This window comes from Macaca thibetana, chromosome 7 (genome assembly GCF_024542745.1).
Source record: "Macaca thibetana thibetana isolate TM-01 chromosome 7, ASM2454274v1, whole genome shotgun sequence".
Taxonomy (NCBI): domain Eukaryota; kingdom Metazoa; phylum Chordata; class Mammalia; order Primates; family Cercopithecidae; genus Macaca; species Macaca thibetana.
Window position 1 is genome coordinate 90,160,718 of NC_065584.1, and position 17,878 is coordinate 90,178,595.

General features: G+C 48.1%; 1 protein-coding gene across 6 annotated transcripts in view; it reads left to right on the forward strand.

Moving 5' to 3' along the window:
* ADAMTS17 (ADAM metallopeptidase with thrombospondin type 1 motif 17) overlaps positions 1–17,878 on the forward strand; it is a 363,335-nt gene that overhangs the window by 136,809 nt on the left and 208,648 nt on the right. For all 6 annotated transcript variants that reach the window (XM_050799681.1, XM_050799677.1, XM_050799676.1 and 3 more), the window contains one exon: positions 4,035–4,140. In XM_050799681.1, coding sequence (XP_050655638.1) covers positions 4,035–4,140 — 106 coding nt within the window. The remainder of the gene's footprint in view (positions 1–4,034; positions 4,141–17,878) is intronic.

The following is a 17,878-nucleotide window of genomic DNA, read 5'->3' on the forward strand; positions in this document are numbered from 1 at the left end:
GGATTTCACCATGTTAGCCAGGATGGTATCAATCTCCTGACCTTGCAATCTGCCCACCTCGGCCTCCCGAAGTGCTGGGATTACAGGTGTCACCACCACTCCCCACCAGTTTTGTATTTTTAGTAGAGACGGGGTTTCACCATGTTGGCCAGGCTGGTCTCAAACTCCTGACCTCAGGCGATCTTCCCAGCTCAGCCTCCCAAAGTGCTGGGATTACAGGTGTGAGCCACTGTGCCTGACCCACACCCCTTCATTTTTACCATCTGTGTTTCAGATTTTTTTAAGAGTGTGTTTGTTGTCAGGGGTGTAGTAGAGTTGGAGTGAGCCACCATTTAGGACACAAGCACACACTTGTAGTCAGGGGTGTAGTAGAGCCTCTGTTTCCCCATCTATAAAATGGGACCAGTCATACTTGCCAAGCAAGGGAGGGTTGAGTGTTCAGAGCAGTCTTGCCCATTTAGAGGCACAACTAATAAATTCCAGTTGCCTTTCTGCCTCCCTTTTGTTACAAGAAACTATGCAAACATGTGGAATTGATGTTTTTAAAAATTTTTAAATAAGTTCTGTGATCTGTGGAGAATTTTAAATCATAGAATGCTGGATGTGAAAGCCGGTGAAAGCACCACTGCAGGGTCTAAAAGCCTCACCTCAGCGTTAAGGGAATTCCGGTTACCTCGGAAGGTTCCACAGCATCAGCACTGAAGTTAGCAGTGTACTGACTGCGAAACTGTAGTGTCACAGACCTCAGTTTTTAATAAATCAATACAGAGAAAACTGGTTTTTCCTCATTTCTTGACAAGCACCAGCATGGGGATTTGGTGGGTTTTTCTAGCTTGGTGCCTTCTGCAGCCTGAGATGGTGGGGGTATCTCTGAGTCTCCAGGGCTCTGCCTTCCCTAGACTGCAGTTTCTTTTTAGTAACATGGAATAGTGGTGGGCTTTGTTTTCTGCTGAAGCTGGATGACTTAATTACCGTTTATTCCCCCCGTAGCTCTTATTTTACAACAACCTGGGATTTTCTCCAGACTTTGTTTTGTGCATTCTAAGCATTTCCACTTCATCTCATAAACACACAGCTCTTGTGCTCTGTTGTCAGGAGCTGTTTCTTTTATGTGTTTTTCCTTGCTCAGTTTTATGACCAGGCTGGTCACGATTGGAATAAATCATTAAAAGCATTAGACCTTAATCCACCTTTGTGCAATAGCATTTCTTGTAAATAAACTGATTCTTTGTTTTCTAGTTAAAAAAAAAAAAAATCATCTGCACCTTGGAAAAATTAAAATGCAATTATTGGAAGGCTCCTTGCTTCACTGTTCCTCTAGCATTGCACGTTACCTAATTAGAGTGGAAAGTCAGGGCTGCCTCCTCCGAATGCTGAGTGTGGCTGAGGCCAGGGGGAAGTGTTTGTGTGGCATGTGAGGTCTGCCAGTTCTGTATCAGAGCCCATGGCAGGCACACTCAGGACAGCAAGCTCAGCACATCTGGCCTCACTGTGTCTCCCTTCCCCCTCACCAGGCAACTTCTCCAGGGTGTGCAGATCTGATTGTTTCTAATTGATTCGTTGACCCAGAGAGGCTGCAGCCAGGGCTGGGTGGGCACTGCTGGGTGTGTGTCTGAGCGTGTGCATGCACCCACGTGGGCCACGTGCACATACCATCAGGGCTGTGTAGCAGCATTCCACCTACTCACTGGTAGACTTGTAAAAGCAACCCACAAAACATTTTTAAACAAAACCAGAATAATGACCTTGAAGGTACTGAGAAACCACATTGCATCCTTTCTGGTTGTCGTGTTGCTCTTTTCAATAGTCTGCATTGCTGAGTTGTGACATCCACGTGGCCACAAAAGCATCTTGAGGCAAAATAACATTTAATTTGTCTTTTATTTATTTTTAACTAAGCACACTGCATGTTTCCAAATAAAAATAGACCCACAGTGAGGTACCTGGGCCCAGTGTGTGGAACATGAGCACTGGAGCCACACCTCTGTGGAGCCAGGCCATGTGAGCTTCCTCTGTGCCTCGTGGAGAGGACGAGGAAGGAGGATGTATTAGTCCTTTTTCACGCTGCTATAAAGATACTACCTGAGACTGGGTAGTTTATAAAGGAAAGAGGTTTAACTGACTGTCAGTTCTACATAGCTGGGGAGGCCTCAGGAAACTTACAATCATGGCTGAAGGGGAAAGGGAAGCAGGCACCTTCTTCACAGTGCAGCGGAGGGGGTGGGGAAATAACTGCCAAACACTCCTAAAACCATCATCTCTCTTGAGAACTAACTCACTATCCCAAGAACAGCGTGGGGGAAACTGTTCCCATGATCCAATCACTTCCCAGCAGGTCCCTCCCTGGCACATGGGGATTACAAATTGAGATGAGATTTGGGTGGGAACACAGAGCCACACCACATCAGAGGGACCACCCTGTGTGTGGCTGAGCTCCGCAGCAGTTTGATTTGGACATCAGCGAAGAGGATGCTGGTTTAGCTCTTTGGGAGCAGGGAGGAGGGCTCGTTTTTAATGAAATGGTTCCCCTGTCCCATTCTCCCCTGCCCTCTGCCAACTCCTTCCCTCCTGAGACATCTCAGGCAAGTTCATGGAAGGAGCCCTCAGAATGGAGCAGTGTGCAGCTCGACAGAGGGACAGCCCATGGTGGAGAGCAGGTGCTCCTTCCTTGGGTAGTCACAGCCCATCCAGGGCATGGGGCTGATGGGCAGAGTCCAGCTGTGTTTAGCCTCCATCCACTCCATGGTGCTATGCCAGCAGAGCCGCTGCCCACCACGCCCAATGTGACGGCACAGCCAGGGGAGTACTGAGCTCCCACAGCCACCCCATTCCACCATCCGCTTGTGTATCACACAGGGGCATATCGAGGAACTATCCTCGGGGTTAAACGCCCATGGGAGGGCAGATGTCAGGTTTCCTAGCAGGCCCTGTTGAGAAGCCCTGCAGTCCCTGCAGGGTGAGACATGTCTTTCCTGGGTGCAGGGAGTGCTGTGGTGGGGAGCCCTGGAGGGTCAGTCCCCAGAAGTGTGGCCAGCATGGGCTTGCCCTTCCCACCCCTGCTGTGGCCACCCTCCCAGCATTCCCCAGAGGGGCTGGCATCCAAGGGCCCCGTGTCCTCCCACACGTCCCTTTGCCAGAGCCGCCTTCCTCCCCTGGAAAACGCCTGCCTCTCCTGCAGTGGCTGGCCTGCAGTACCACCAACACCGCCCATCCTTGGGACGCAGCCTCCACTGCCCTGCATTGCATTTCTCCTGGTGTGTATGGTTCGGGTTTCCTGTCTTAGAGTGAAGTCCTTGGGGCAAGCACATGTGTGTGGAGACACATTTGGCTCACGGGCTAGTCCTCACTGAGGACTTCAAGGCCCTGGCTCTCCCAGCGCTGGCTCCACTTTCTCTGGGTCTTCCTCTCTCAAGGGCTCCTGAAGCATTTTCAGAACATTCTGCACAGCCTTCCGGGGCTTGCTGTCCATGAGACCCAGCACAGAACCCAGCTCACGCCCAGAATGTGCAGTGTGAGGAGGTGCTTCCTCCCTCTCAGGGTGTGTGGGTGCAGGGGCATTGCCTGAGAGCCAGGGCCTCTTAAATCTTATACCCTGGGTGCCTTGCCTGGCTGGCCTCACTTGGTCCCAGCCCTGGGCACTGAAGTTAGACAGATCTGGTGTAGGATCCCAGCACTGGGTGCCCATCCAGGTGACCTTGGGAGAGTTACCTTTCCTTTCCAAACCTCAGTTTCCCTCATCCCGGGTCATGAGGATTAAGTTAGGTGCTATGAGCACATGACTCAGCACACCCCCTGATGTGTATTAGATGCCTGATGGATGCTTGTGGTGGTTATTGTTTTTGTTGGGTGAACACAAAAGCATCATACACAAACCTTTCCCATATGGGCTGAGACTCATAGTCAGCATTGTCCCAGTGTGCCTGCCTCAATTGTGTGTGACGTTGACCGTGTGTGCTGTTGACCGTGCGGACTTGCCTGGCGAGACCAGGGCCTCCCGCGTTCTGAAGAGGATGTGTTTTGTGTCTCTGCTGCAGGAATTGCTTACTTAGGAGGTGTGTGCAGTGCTAAGAGGAAGTGTGTGCTTGCCGAAGACAATGGTCTCAATTTGGCCTTTACCATCGCCCATGAGCTGGGCCACAAGTAAGTATCAGACTCTGTGTCGTCCTGTTTTCTTTCAATCCTTTTTTGAATACAGATTTTTCACTTGAATTCTGTAAGTTCTAAAACAGTGCTGCTCTATGCCTTTGCTGCTTCTGCAATAAAGGACCCAGGTCAGTACACTAGGGTCCCAACCCTCAGGGACCCCACGAGATTACTGCACTGATTGGCTTGGAGAGTTGAAATGTTAATTTCATGTGCACATCTATTCTTAAAGCCAACAGAGTAGAGAGAAGAGGTTCTTCTCAGGATGTCCTTATTTAGTTGTACTTCTTTCCGGGATGAGCATGATCTTTGATTCACTCCAAGTCTATTATTCACATAATGGGATGGATCTTTATACTATTGACTTTCCATTTCCTTTTCTGCCAATTCTAAAGTCCAACTTTCTGAATGTAGAATTTAGTGTCTTAGTTTTGAAGAATTAACAGCTGTGGATGAGAGTCTTTGCATGCAGCGATTCTTCTCTTTAGGATGAAGTAACCATAGAACCTTAGAGCTTGCCTTAGGGGGAGTCTGAGGCAACCTCCTGGAGGGGTTGTTGAGTGGCTGGCCCCAGGTTGTGATCACATGCAGGAAGCCTCAAGTGGCAGAAAGCCAGATAATGCTAAAACTGTGACCTGAGGGTTATTCTTTTTCCTAGAGTAGGTGTCTGTTTTGTTTCTCTGAAGGAAAGATTGTGGTATGACTGCTTAAGAACTTAAAAGAAAATTAAATTGAGGAGGCCAGAGCATGCAGAACAGTGGAAAGGTTTATATTGGATTGAATAGAACATAATTAAATGGAAATCTAGTTCTTGGGGGAAAGTTATTGTAAAGGTTTCCTAATGACCTACACAGTAAGATGCCTGGGGTCTCAACTGTTAACTCTAGTTTTTATGAGAGTAAAGTCAATGTATAAGAAGGAGTATAAAAGCAATTGTTTTTCTCAAGCATTTGCCATATCTGTGGCTTTACTTTTTGTTTGTTTATGAGTGATGACTTTTAGTGAGTTTATATTCTGTTCACTTTTTAAAATGCTGGTCCACATCCACTGAATTGATTTTATGACCTTTTTGTTTTTGCTGTTTTTTTTTTCTTTTTAAATTATATTTTAAGTTCTGGGATACATGTGCAGAACGTGCAGGTTTGTTACATAGGTATACATGTGCCATGGTGGTTTTCTGCACCCATCAACCCATCACCTACATTAGGTATTTCTCCTAATGCTATCCCTCCCCTAGTCCCCCACCCCCACAACAGGCCCCAGTGTCTGATGTTCCCCTCCCTGTGTCCATGTGTTCTCAGTGTTCAACCCCCACTTATGAGTGAGAACATGCAGTGTTTGGTTTTCTGTTCCTGTGTTAGTTTGCTGAGAATGATTGTTTCCAGCTTCATCCATGTCCCTGCAAAGGACATGGACTCATCCATTTTTTTGGCTGCATGTTTTTGTTGTTGTTTTGGTTTATCTAGTGCCATCTTAATTGTTTCCATTCCTGTCGAGGGGTTTGGTAGTTGGCCTTTCCCTACCTATTGTGTGTCATAATGTGAGTAGGTACAGAGAGTGGAAATAATGTTGTGCGCATTTCCTGGGGTAGGGAGGAAATCCCATGTTATTGACCCAGGACCTGGTGAAGCAAGATGACAAGTTGTCTCTGAGTACACAGTTGTCTCATCTTGACACTATTTTTAAAAATACTGTTGACAATTCTTTGCCCATACTGTTTTTTAAATGAAGTTCAACTGCATTTATATTAGTCAACTGCATTTTAAATGAAGTTCAACTGCATTAATTTGCAATTAATTATTTGTATCTGAGTTCTTAAAATCCTGTATCCAAGAGTGATCTGCTGGGGAAAAAAGCCATAAATCAGAATGAGTTTGGCAAACATCTTCCCACCATCAAGGGACTGACCCCACCAGCATGCCATAGTACCTAAGAATCAATTACCTAATCATTATGAGGATGCAGGGATATCAGAGTACTTACCAACACCCGAGCTGTTATGGGCCTTTGAATAGTCAATTTAAATAAGGTGAGTTGAGCTATAGTTACGTGAACTGCAATGTCCCACGCCAGCATCCAGCAGCATGGCACATGCTAAGTGCCATTTGCACATATGTGTGGGTGCACACATGCTGCATGGAGGTCTTTTCTCATCAGACATTAAAAATACAGAGGGCCATTTTCTCCCTGATGACCTGTTCGAGTGACACTGGCCTCCCTGCACCGGAGGTCTGCAAAGATGAATGGTTAGATTCAAACACACTTTAGTACCCTTTAGCTATAGACTGTTTAGAATTTCTTGGAGGACTCTTTATAGCTTGCTATTCAACTCTAATTACCGACAAAAACAAACACCTTATTGTTAATCAAAGCCAATAAATCTTGCTAGCATTTGGCCCTCCCCCTCTTCGGGTAATTACAGGTTTCCCAGGGAAGTCTGTCAACTTTGATTAGTCACAAGTGTTGGGAAGCAGATCCCCGAGGATGAAGCCATGTCCTCCCCATCCGCAGGCCCCTCTGGTTCCTGGGCTCTGGTTCCAGGCTATATGGGCTGCTGGAAAAGGCCAAGACCAACCTGTACGCTCAGCGAAGTCACCGGCCAGGCTGTTTCACAGACGCAAAACGTGAAAACTGTTCTATATTTTGGAATACAGTGGATCCATTAAACTCCATACTCCTTAGCTTATGTGGAAAAAGTCTCCAGGTGGCTCACCCACTGGTCCCTTACCATGGAATGTGGTAAAGTGAAACATTTCTGGAGGGAAGGTGTCCGCGTGTGTGCCTTTGCACATAGCACGCAAAGGTGCGGCTCTTCTGTTTGTCACCTAACGTGCTTCGTAGGGCGATTGGTGTGAGCAGCTACCCTAAAATCTGATTGTCAGGAAAAAGATTCCGCTTCTGTATGAGCTACATGTTCCGCTTATCAAACAATGAGTTGCACAGATTAACATGATTTTGTTTCTGCGTTGGCTGTCAGAAAACACAAAGCTAGATTTAGGGCTCATTTTCAGCAATTAACTCATCTACATCCTGGAATTATATTTTCCTCCCTCTTCTCTTTCTAGCGTCTCTTTGTATGCGTGGTTTTATTTTAAATAGTTCAAACATAATTTATTTGGTACAATAAACTGGCTCTAATCCAATTTGCAATCAAATAGGTCCTAAATTATAATTAAATTTAAAGTTCTTGCCATGGTAATATCAATAATGCTGCTTTGGCCATGAATTAATAACATACTAGTGATGTTTAACTCGGATCAGATCTCTCATGTATTGAACACCTACTATGTGCAGGGTACTGTGTGAGATGCTGTGTGTTTGTCATGCCATCGGGTCAGTCCTATGAGGTAGGTATTATGTAGCTTTTACTTTACAGGTTAGGAAACTAGTATTGCTTCTTTAAAATTTGTAGTTACTACTTAATATGATTTGGGATCACTTATATGATTATACGTACTGCAATAGGCCCATTAAAATAAGGATATAAATTACATGAAATAAATAATAAAGAAGAGAACTTGTAGAGTCAAAAACCAAGGTACTCTCAGTTTAAGGGAAGTAAATGTCCATGTGTATAGCTGCTGCTGGCTGACCAAGGACAATGACCATATCATGGAGAGAGGTTCCCTAGGACACTTGAGTACTGTAGATGAGATTGACAGCTTCTTTTTTTTTTTGAGACCAAACAATGGGCCAGTTATTTAATTAACATAAGTCTGAGACTATTAGAATGAAAGTGATGCCAATGAAAATGATCAGTAGTTTTGTGGTTTTCCAGAAGCATGGAACAGGCGCCATTTACATATTAATACATAAATGAATCTGAGACTTTAAAAGCTCCCTGCCTGGGGCCTTCTCAAGGATCCTGCCTCTCATATATCATCATTAACTTCCTTGTAACCGCTGAGCTGAAGCTGTGGATTCATTCGAGTAACAGCTTTCTGATTCTCTGCCCTGACAAAGGAGCGGGCTGCAGAAGACTTCCCCAGCTCTGCTGTGGACAGGAGCTGGGGGATGGCAAGTCCTGGTGCAGGTGCTGTGTGAGAAGCTGTGGAAGGGCCCCCCTTGCTGCTGCCTGGAGGCAGAGTCCAAGCTGAGCAGCAGTCATGCTGACAACAGCCTGGAGGTTCCTAAATGCAAACGCATGCCCTTGGTTGCCTTCTTGCCCATGAAAGGCTGTTCTGATGGGCAGCTGTGTGCTACCTTTGGGTTCAGCTAGTAATTAGAAATCTTGGCCGTGTTAAGTGTGAGGAAGACAGCTGTGTCCCTTTCCATAGCGTTAACTTGAGAAATGCACCTTAAAGTGACTGTATTTAGCCGGGGTCTCCTTTTGCCTTTCTCCATCCCGCGGTGATCATTAGAAAACAGCAGCCCCTGCACATGAGAAGATAGCTACAACAGGCATCTTTTACCGGCTGATCCTTGTTAAGACAGGATCCATGGAAAGGGGGCAGTTCCTTGAGAGAAACAGCCCAGCTGGGATGACACGCCCCAGGTTTTCTCCTTCAAGAAACCAGGACAGGGTGCCTTGTCCTGGATGTCAGCATCCAATATGCCAATCACAGTTTGGTTTTAAAGAGAAAGAGGAAAAGCCAGAAGTAAGCATTTGTTTCTCTCAGGCCCCTGCTTTTCAGGCTTAACTCTGGTTGATCATGGGAAGGACTGACCCCTGATGACGGGTAGAAGCTCAGCTCTGTGCTGACTGCCCATGAGAAAAAGCAAAAATAAAACCCAGATCAAGGAGGGAGTTGGCAGTAACTTTAGTGTGACTTTAAAGTGACTAGGTGTAATGCAGCTGTTGGAATTGTAGCATCTATTGTTGGCTGTGATTTGGAAGCTCCAGTATAAAAGAAAGTGCATAGCTCTATGAAGGCTGCTGAGAGTGCCTTGTGTTTCGAGGGAAGTGGGTCTGGTATGCTGCAGCTAGGTCCAGGGGAGATGCCTGGCAGGAGGAGCTGGTTCTAGTGCAGCTGCAGGCAGGCGGGCACAGAACCAAGTGTCCACTGGTCGTTCTGGGCCTAGGTAAGCCCAGGACCCTGTGCCTGCCTGCATCTCAATCAGGTAAGGCAGCAAGCTCCTGGGAGATGTCTAGAGACAGGACCTTCTAGGTGGGGTGACAATAGAAGGGAGGGAGTCTGCTTTGTGCACCATCCACCACCCGCTCAGAAAAACAAAAAGGATATATCTTTATATAGAAAAATAAAAAGCTTTCTCATTGTGGAAAATAAACCTCTGCCTTTGTTGAATTGAGGAGTGTCTGTTAGATAAGCCTGAGCCAGATCAGGGTTCAATAAATGCCTGACCTTCGGAGCCAGCCCAAACCGTGGAAGGTCTCCAGCCCAAGTGGCACCAGCGCCACGCATGTGCTCAGCCTCCTGCAGCCTCTCCTTGGGGAGGAGCTTCTCCAGAACTGCCCCTCCTTGGGTTTCCCCTGGCATCCCTGTGCCCTTGCTTCGGTCAAAGCCATTCTCTTTCCATTCTAGAATTGACCTCTCCTGTAGTGGAGAGGCCAAGCCTGTGGCCTCTGGAAAACACTGTCTTGACAAAAGCTGGGAACTTGGCGTAGATGATGCCTGGCAGTGATGCACAGGAGGAGCACTGGGTGTCTAGAAATGCAGTGGCCCAGCCTCACCCACCATTGATTGATGCGCTTGCTCTGGGGGAGGAAGCTCAGGAAGGCTCTCCAAGAGATTCCTCACATCCCAGGTGGAGAACCGCGGAAGACGCAACATTGGAGGGGTCTCGTTGTTCCTCTTTCTGGCCTCGCCCGCGTTCCTGCCACCGTCTCTTTACCCGATGCCTCCAAGGCCCCAGTGCTGGGGAGCCAACACGGGGTATCCTTCAGTGCTGAGCCCGGCCATGCTAAAAATAACCTGCCCGCTTCACCTCTCTCTCTCGGTCACCCTGAGTTCCATGCGCCTCGCCACTTCCGAGTGAGCACTCGGGACCCGGCCATTCTGAATGTTGCTACCATAGACAGGCTTAGTCCTGTCTCTACTCCATCAGCTCCCAGGAGACCTCAAGGAGGGCATGGCACAAAACGTAAAGTGACCTGTGGTGAAGCCCCTGGAAGAATGGGCCGGGCAGAAGCCTGGACCCGGATGAGGCAGGAAAGCAGGTAGAGGGATAGGTGGGCCCTGCAAGGACAGAGGGCAGGTGGGGATGCCACCAGCTACAGGTGAAACTCGGTCTCCTCTAATTTTCATTACTTTGGATGCTTCCAGCCAGATGTGATGCTGTGCCAAGGTGAGTTTGGGACAGTGGACGTCGGGAAGGATGCCACATTGGCTAAGGACGTGCTTGCCTGGCCTGCAGCTCAGAATGTGAAGGAATCTGATCCCTGAGAAGTATGGTCCGTGGGCAGTGGGTGGACGCGTGTCTGGGCTGTGATGGGGAGGAGGGAAGGCGGGGAGAGAGCCATGCGAGGGAAATGCTCTCATAACTGGAGTTGACATGGTTCAAATGAAAAGAAATTGTCTCAGTCCCAGAACAGGAAGGAAAGCAAGCCATTATCCAGATGTGTGAAGCATGGAAATGCTTGTCTGTGATTTGTATTAAGAAGAAGCCAGCCGGCACAGTGCTGTGGGGACACAGAATGGACACAGGACAGATCTAGGCAGGCAGGTAGCCCACCAGCAGATGGCCATGGGTGGTGGCTGCTCCTGCCTCAAATGTTTGGCCTTAGTGCTGCACCCAGTAGGTGCAGCACCCGACACAGTGCTGCACCCAGCACAGACATCAGATGGGCCAGCGTTGAAAGGAAGGTATGCGGAGAGAGGGTTTCTGGGAATGTCATAACTGTTTGGAAATCCTGGAGGGAGAGGGAGCATGCTTTTGTTCTAGTTGGAATTAGGGCAGTTGTGGTTGTGTTCACATAGGGGTTGGCCTTCCTGGAGGAACAGAAAAGGGGGCGCCTTCCCCCAGGAAGGGCTGGAGCCTTGGACAGGCTCTAGACAGGTTTCCCAGCAGGTTCCTGCCTGGGCCTCATCCCCAGTTCCCACTTAGCTCTCACAGCCTCAGGCAGTCTTCCCTTCTCTGCTGAAGGGTAATTGGTGGCGCTTGCAGCATTTAAGGGCTCTCAGGTTTCCCTCTGGGGAGCTTGGAGTGATTCCTGAATACAGTTTCCTCTGCACTTGGCCCCTGCATCAAAGTCAGTGTGTGAGCATCCACTGGGCATGGCAGTCCTTACCCAAATTCCAGGGTTGTTCAAAATATGCAGGTCTTATTTCCTTTTATTTGTGTATTTATATTTTACTGATTTTTTATTTTTATGGGTATATAGAAGGTATGTATATTTATAGGTTACATGAGGCTTGCAATGTGTAAGTCATATCAGGGTGTTTTGCTGGTGAGATTTGTAGGGTTCTTCATTTTGACAAGCCATGAACCTCCTGGTGCCTTGGCCGTGATAGAATGAGCTTGTGACTGTGGAGGACCCATGGGACAGCTGTTGCTCTGCCCCACTCAGCTTTGCCTGATTTCTCGCTTCCTCCCCGCTCCCTTTCTCTCACACAAATAAAAGCAGAATTTCCTTCTGGCCTCTCCCCAGCAGAGAATCGTGGATGGGAGGTGCTGCTGCAGCGACCAGAGCAGCAAGGAGCATTTGTGACTGTGGGCTCTGTCTGAATGGCTCTACTGCCATCAGCAGTAATTCCTCATGGTCCTGCATTCACAGGTTACAGAGAAACTGCATTGCTTTCCTTTGGAGTCTCATCATTGATGTGGAGTCGTATGCGAGGCGACGACATTTCTTCCAGTTGTCTGGAAAACCCAGAGCCTCTGTTCCAAAGAGGACCTCGGCCACAGCCTTCCCAAATCCCACCAGGCCAGGCCTGATGCCTGGCTGGGAGGGAGGGAAACTCAGACAGGCCTTAAAAGCCTGTCAGCAAGCAGGCACATGCAGTCCCACCTGTATTTTGAGCAGCATGTCCCAACAGCTGTTGGCTGGGTGTCAGCATCATGATAGGAAGTCCAGCCGTGGAGAGACTTCCTCTGCCCCCAGAGTTGTGTTACTGTAATAAGGCAGGTTATACACGCTGTGCTGGTGTTTGTCTCTGCCCCAGGAATCCTTTGCATTTAATTATCAGGTAGATTCCCTTGCCTAAAATAATGACATCCAAGATGGTGTTTGAGGAGGCAGGAGGAAAGTTGAGTTTGGCTAAAGAACCAGATTCTGAAATCGCCTCAGAACTTCTAGACTCTTCCAGCAGTTAGCTGCGATGTAGTTTTCTTGTGCCAGAGCTTCTGGCAGCCTCAGCTGAGTGGTTCTTGGAGCTGGAAGGGATGTCCAGAGTCGTCATTTTGCAGATGGTGAGCCACCTCCCTTCCCACGGCGCTGTGTGGCTGAGTGGAGTCTCGGACCTGAAGCTCAGGCCACAGCACAGTGCCCTTTCCACACGTGAACAGAACCAGGGCCAGCGCTGAGCCCTGTCCAGGTGGCTGTCTTGGTAACTGGACTCACTTAACCTTTACTTGGAAAGACACCTTTGGCTTACACAGCTAGGGTTGCCTTAGTACTCAGGTGGCAGGGGTGTGATCTGATGCAGCTTTCTCTGTAGAAGGAGTGTCCCCATTCTTCCAGGTGTTTGGTTTCCTGCCTGGAACCCTTGTGCACCTACTGCCCACTGCCAGTGGACAACTTGAAACCAAATACCTGACTTCTCCAGACCTGCCCCTCCTGGGGTTCCCCGTGCCGTCCCTGTGCCCTTGCTCCGGTCAACCATTCTCTTCTCATTCTGGAACTGACCTCTCCTGTAGTGGACAGGCCCAACCTGTGGCCTCTGGAAGAAACCTGTATGCCTTTGGGGATTCAGCCCAGTCAATGGCACATTCTGGGAAAGGGCCCTTCTCATCTCCATCTGTTTGAGGTCACAGATGGCTTGCTCTCACTTTGCGCAAAGGTGGTGGTTTTGCCAAATGGCAGTGGCAGACAGAGAGGGCCAGCAGAAGGGCTCGGGGGATCTGAGAGAGCCATGGAATCATGCACTTTGTTCCTGACATCAGAGCAGAGCACAGACAGTAGTTTCCAGGGGCCGGCATGAGGATCTGGGAATGGCCTTTCTTGGAAAAAAATATACAGCAGTAGATGAATATAGAGTGAGGGAGGTTATCATTTTCTTAGCAAGTCGCTGGAAGCATGAGTAGGGCATCCTCTTGTTAAGCAGAGCCTCATTTCTACAGTGTTGAGAGGACCTGTGCTAAGTAAACCTCAGTGACTCATGCTTCTCACTTGTGATTGGTATCAGCAGCCAAGAGAGAATGAAAGGAAGGCAGGTTGGTCAGTGTTGAACTGAGGTGGGGAAGAGTCTTAGGGTTTTCAAGGCCCCTGCTGATGCTGATGTAGGGAAGTGAGGCAGGCAACCACTGGGAGAAGCTGGGCCCTGTGATGCTGTGGTGTATCATGTCGGGGCCAGAACTTGTGCCTGCACCTTGGCCATGGCTTTCCCAGATTACATCCAGGTGGATTGCTAAAGAGAAAGACAGGGCATCCACACAGTGGTAGTTTTTAGAAGTCAAACTTGATCATAGTATCCCCCTACCACGGCCATAGCAGATCCAGAAGGACGCCTACCATGAGGCAGCTTCAGACACTGAAGACAAGTGACAAGATGCCTGCTGACGACCCAAAGGTGTGCATGGGTTGGTTTCTGGTCAGGGGAGCCTTCAACAGGAGCACATGCTCCTGTTATTCCTTCCATACAGGAGCATGTGCTGCTTTGGTAAATGACACCTAGTGAGCCTGTAGTTGGCTGTGTTGGTGGCTCTGCATTGGGGGAGCATCTGAATTAATAAAGGGCCTGTGCAGCTTTGTGACACATGCTCTGTGATCACCCAGGGATGTCAAAAACTACTCCCAGCAGCAGGAAGAGAGTTATAAAGAAAAAGGCAGCCAACTTCCTGCCAGCTACTTGGTCCACACTTGGATTACTCAGCAGGACAAGCTCACAAAGCCCCCCTCCATATACCGTCCCCCAGTTGAGCCATCCTTTCTGATTTAACAGTTTTCATCTAGAACTCCTACATCCCATGCCCAGTTCAGAATCTGGCAGAGTGAAGAAGCCCCACATTTGGTGCTGCACAACAGCGGAGAAGCACCCTAGGACTTCATCTCGGGCCTTGCACTTCACAGTGTAGTCTCGGACCAGCAGCAGCCGCATCACCTGGGAGCCTGTTGGTTGGAAATGCAGGGCTCAGGCCTGCCATGGGACTCGTGTACAACATGATAGTTTGAGACAAATAGCTAAGGCATCCAAGGGGTGGACATTTTGGTTTACCTCATTCCTCAGTCCAATGCTCAGTATTGCAGCTGCAGGTGTATATAACTTGGTGGGTTAAAGCAAAATACTTTTTTTCCATCTTGGTTCTGCAGGGGTGTTTTCGGGATAGCTTTCATACCCTGGCTTTGGAATCTCTTCTCTGGTCCCTGCTCTTTGGCCATGCTTTATTTGCTGGCTGTGCGATGGTAGAAGGCTCCCAGGGGTTGTCGACTGTCTTTGGAATTTGACGCTAGGTTTCCATTCAGCCTCCTCTACCACCTGGAGACCAGGTTTCTTAGCAGGTGTGCCTTGTACAGCCACCACTGATCCTACCTGTCAAAGAGACCTCACTCTAGTCCAAACATTTGACTTGGCACTTTATAAAACCTGGTACATTTTTGGCTAAACTTGAGCATATCAAACTCTTGGATGTTTACAAACTTGTATTGAAACATGCTGGTCAACTTGAATTGGGGTTTCCCGTGAAATGGGGGTTTTCCACATAGAAGATGGAAGGAAGCCGCAAAACTATTGGAAACACTGAAGAAGAATGTTAGACACTCCCTAAAAATTCCTGAAGCGGCCGGTTTTGTGTGTACGTTCTCGTTTTTTTTAAGAGACAGGGCCTCGTGGTGGGGAGTGATAGCTCATGCCTGTAATCCTAGCATTTTGGGAGGCTGAAGTGGGCAGATCACCTGAGGTCAGGAGTTCGAGACCAGCCTGACCAACATGGAGAAACCCAGTCTCTACTAAAAAATACAAAATTAGCTGGGCATGGTGGTGCATGCCTGTAACCCAGCTAGTCGGGAGACTGAGGTAGGAGAATCGCTTAAACCCGGGAGGTGGAGGTTGCAGTGAGCCAAGATCATGCCATTGCATTCCAGCTTGGGCAACAAGAGCGAAACTCCACCTCAAACACACAAAAAAGAGGGCCTCGCTCTGTCACCTAGACTGGAGTGCAGTGGTGTGATTGCAACTCACTGCAGCCTCATACTCCTGAGCTCAAGTGCTCCTCCCACCTTAGCCTCCTAAGTTGCTTGGACTACAGGCTCACACCACCCTGCCTGGTTATTGGTGCCCTTTGACTTGCCAAAAAGGCAGACTACAGGTCCCTGTCTGTGAAATGCTGACTTTGCTCTCTTGCCCTTTTTTGGTCTCCCTTTCAGTTTTTATTTTCAGTTTGGGGGCAGAGGCCGAGGTGTGAGCGACTGTGAGGGTCCTAGAGGGTGTCTTCTTCCCACCCTCACTTCCAGGGACTGTGTGTGAAGAGCTCGTCCCGTGGCTGCCCTTTTGGTGAAATACGGAGTTGGCAGGTCAGCCTGTTGGGGTGTCTTGGGTCAGGTATGAAAATCGTCATTTTCTCTTTCCACATTTGTTATATTATTACCCATGGCCTAGAAGACCAGAGCAGCCTTCAAATGCTGGTTGGAAACTTCTGGAATCTGGGGGTTTAGCATGAACCCTAAAGTCCAGGAACCAGATCACTTCTTGCTTCAACATGAATCGTGTGTCCAGAGAAGCTGGTTCACCTCTTACGGGTTGAGCCTGGTACCTGCCTGGCCTTGGTTTTCAGTGGTCCTCGTGTTTATAGCAACTCCTACAAAGTGACTGTAAAACTCATTTCCTTGTAAAAGGTGGCTCAGGAAGGAAAGCCAAGGGGGCTGGTTACCAAAGGGAAAGAAAGTCAAAGAGTACCCTAAAGCAATCATGCTTTCAACCTTAGGGATTTGCAAAGGGTTGTAAAGATGCCCCCTTTTGAACACAATGGGCACGCTGACAGATAGTGCCTGCTCTGACTTTGTCATGGGCATGCTCATCACCATCTCAATGACCCAGCAAGTCTCACCTCACACACCAGGGATGTACAGTGCACCTTGTACCAGTGGGGGCTGAGGTCCTGGGTGATGGAGGAGGTGATGAGAGGTCAATAGTTGCTTCACATGAGTCTGGCTCTCTTGGTCCAGATTAAAAGAACTTATTTGCAAATGGGAGTGCCAGACCACATTGATAATTGCGGAAAAGAGCAATGAAGAAAGGGAAGGAATGCCAGAGATAGGCAAATGCCATCTTGCAAAAGGGAAATGAGACAAATGGCATACATTTCAACTTATGATATTAATATTGCTTATAGGAAACATTCCCGAATGGCTCATCAGACATAATTTGTGAGCTCTCAGAAATAAAAGAGACAATCCTAGAAGTCATCCAAGGATTGTGCAAAGATAGAGGATGGAAAATTTTGCTCAGGTTTCTGCAAAACTCTCAGCCCTCCTGATGGGGGAAATATGGAGAACTGTGAGCTGGATACTGCTGCAGTTAAAGGAGTTTGTAACAGATGGATAACCTTACTCCAATGCATGCGTATTAGTAGAGGGAAGTCTGCTTGTGAAAGTTGCTTCCTGCCTGCCCGAGGGCACTGGAATCACTGCTTGTGTGACTGCTTTAGTCATGACTTGGCTGTGGAGATAGGTAGTATGTTCATCAGACATTGAGATGGCACCAAGATGGGAAGGAAAAGAGTATGCAGCAATTCAGAGTCCATGAAGTTGTTGGTCACCTTGAAAAGTGGCCAAATGCAGCAATGAATGATTGCATTTCATTTTTGCCCCATCCTATAATAGTAGTGGTATTTGCATTTTATAGAGAGGAAGATGAGGCCCAGGACACGCCACTGGTAAATGGCAGAGCCAGGCTTCAGGCCCTTTGTCAGTGTTTAAGTCCATGTACTCGCCATATGCCTTACAGCTTTCCAGATGGCATTTAATATCAGTTAAGTCTCAGATCAACTAATGTACAAGATGGAGGAGAAATGCAACTTAATGACAGTATCACTGCCAGCAAACATATCTGTCCTTACTTCCTTCTCATACTTCATTGACATTACTCATTGATCCCAGTACCTTCCCTTCTCCACTGAATTGCAACTCATAGGCCTTCCTAACTTTAGGCAGCCACTGCCAGTTGATTAGGGCTGGCATAAGAGATGAAACGAACTGACCATCCCGTAGGTGTGGAGTAATTGTTAGCTGCACACTCACAAAACCAGTGTGTTCTTATGCTTTATTAACACCAGCCTCATCTTTGGTAATGAAGAAGGCAGTGTTAGTCCTGCCATGCCCTTCAGGGGTTAAGTGGCACCAAGAGGCTTGTGTTCAGCATGGGAAGTCTGTTTTAAGAAGGACTTCAGGAGCCAGAAGCACGATCATATGCAAGGGAAGGGGATGATGAAGGAAACAGCTGGAAGAACTGAGTGTCTTTATGTGGATGAGGTGTGCAGGGGATACTTTGGAGGATACCAGGGCATGAGGGGTCTCTGCGCAGCCCCAGATGGCAGAGCTGAACTGGTGTGCTCCAAGTTACAGGAAAAGAGGTTGCAACTTAGTTGAAGAGTGTTCTTAACATTGGAGTTCTTCAGAAGCAATGGGAAGTGTTGATTTTCTCACATTGGCGAGTTTGCACAGAGATGCTGCCTTCTGGCT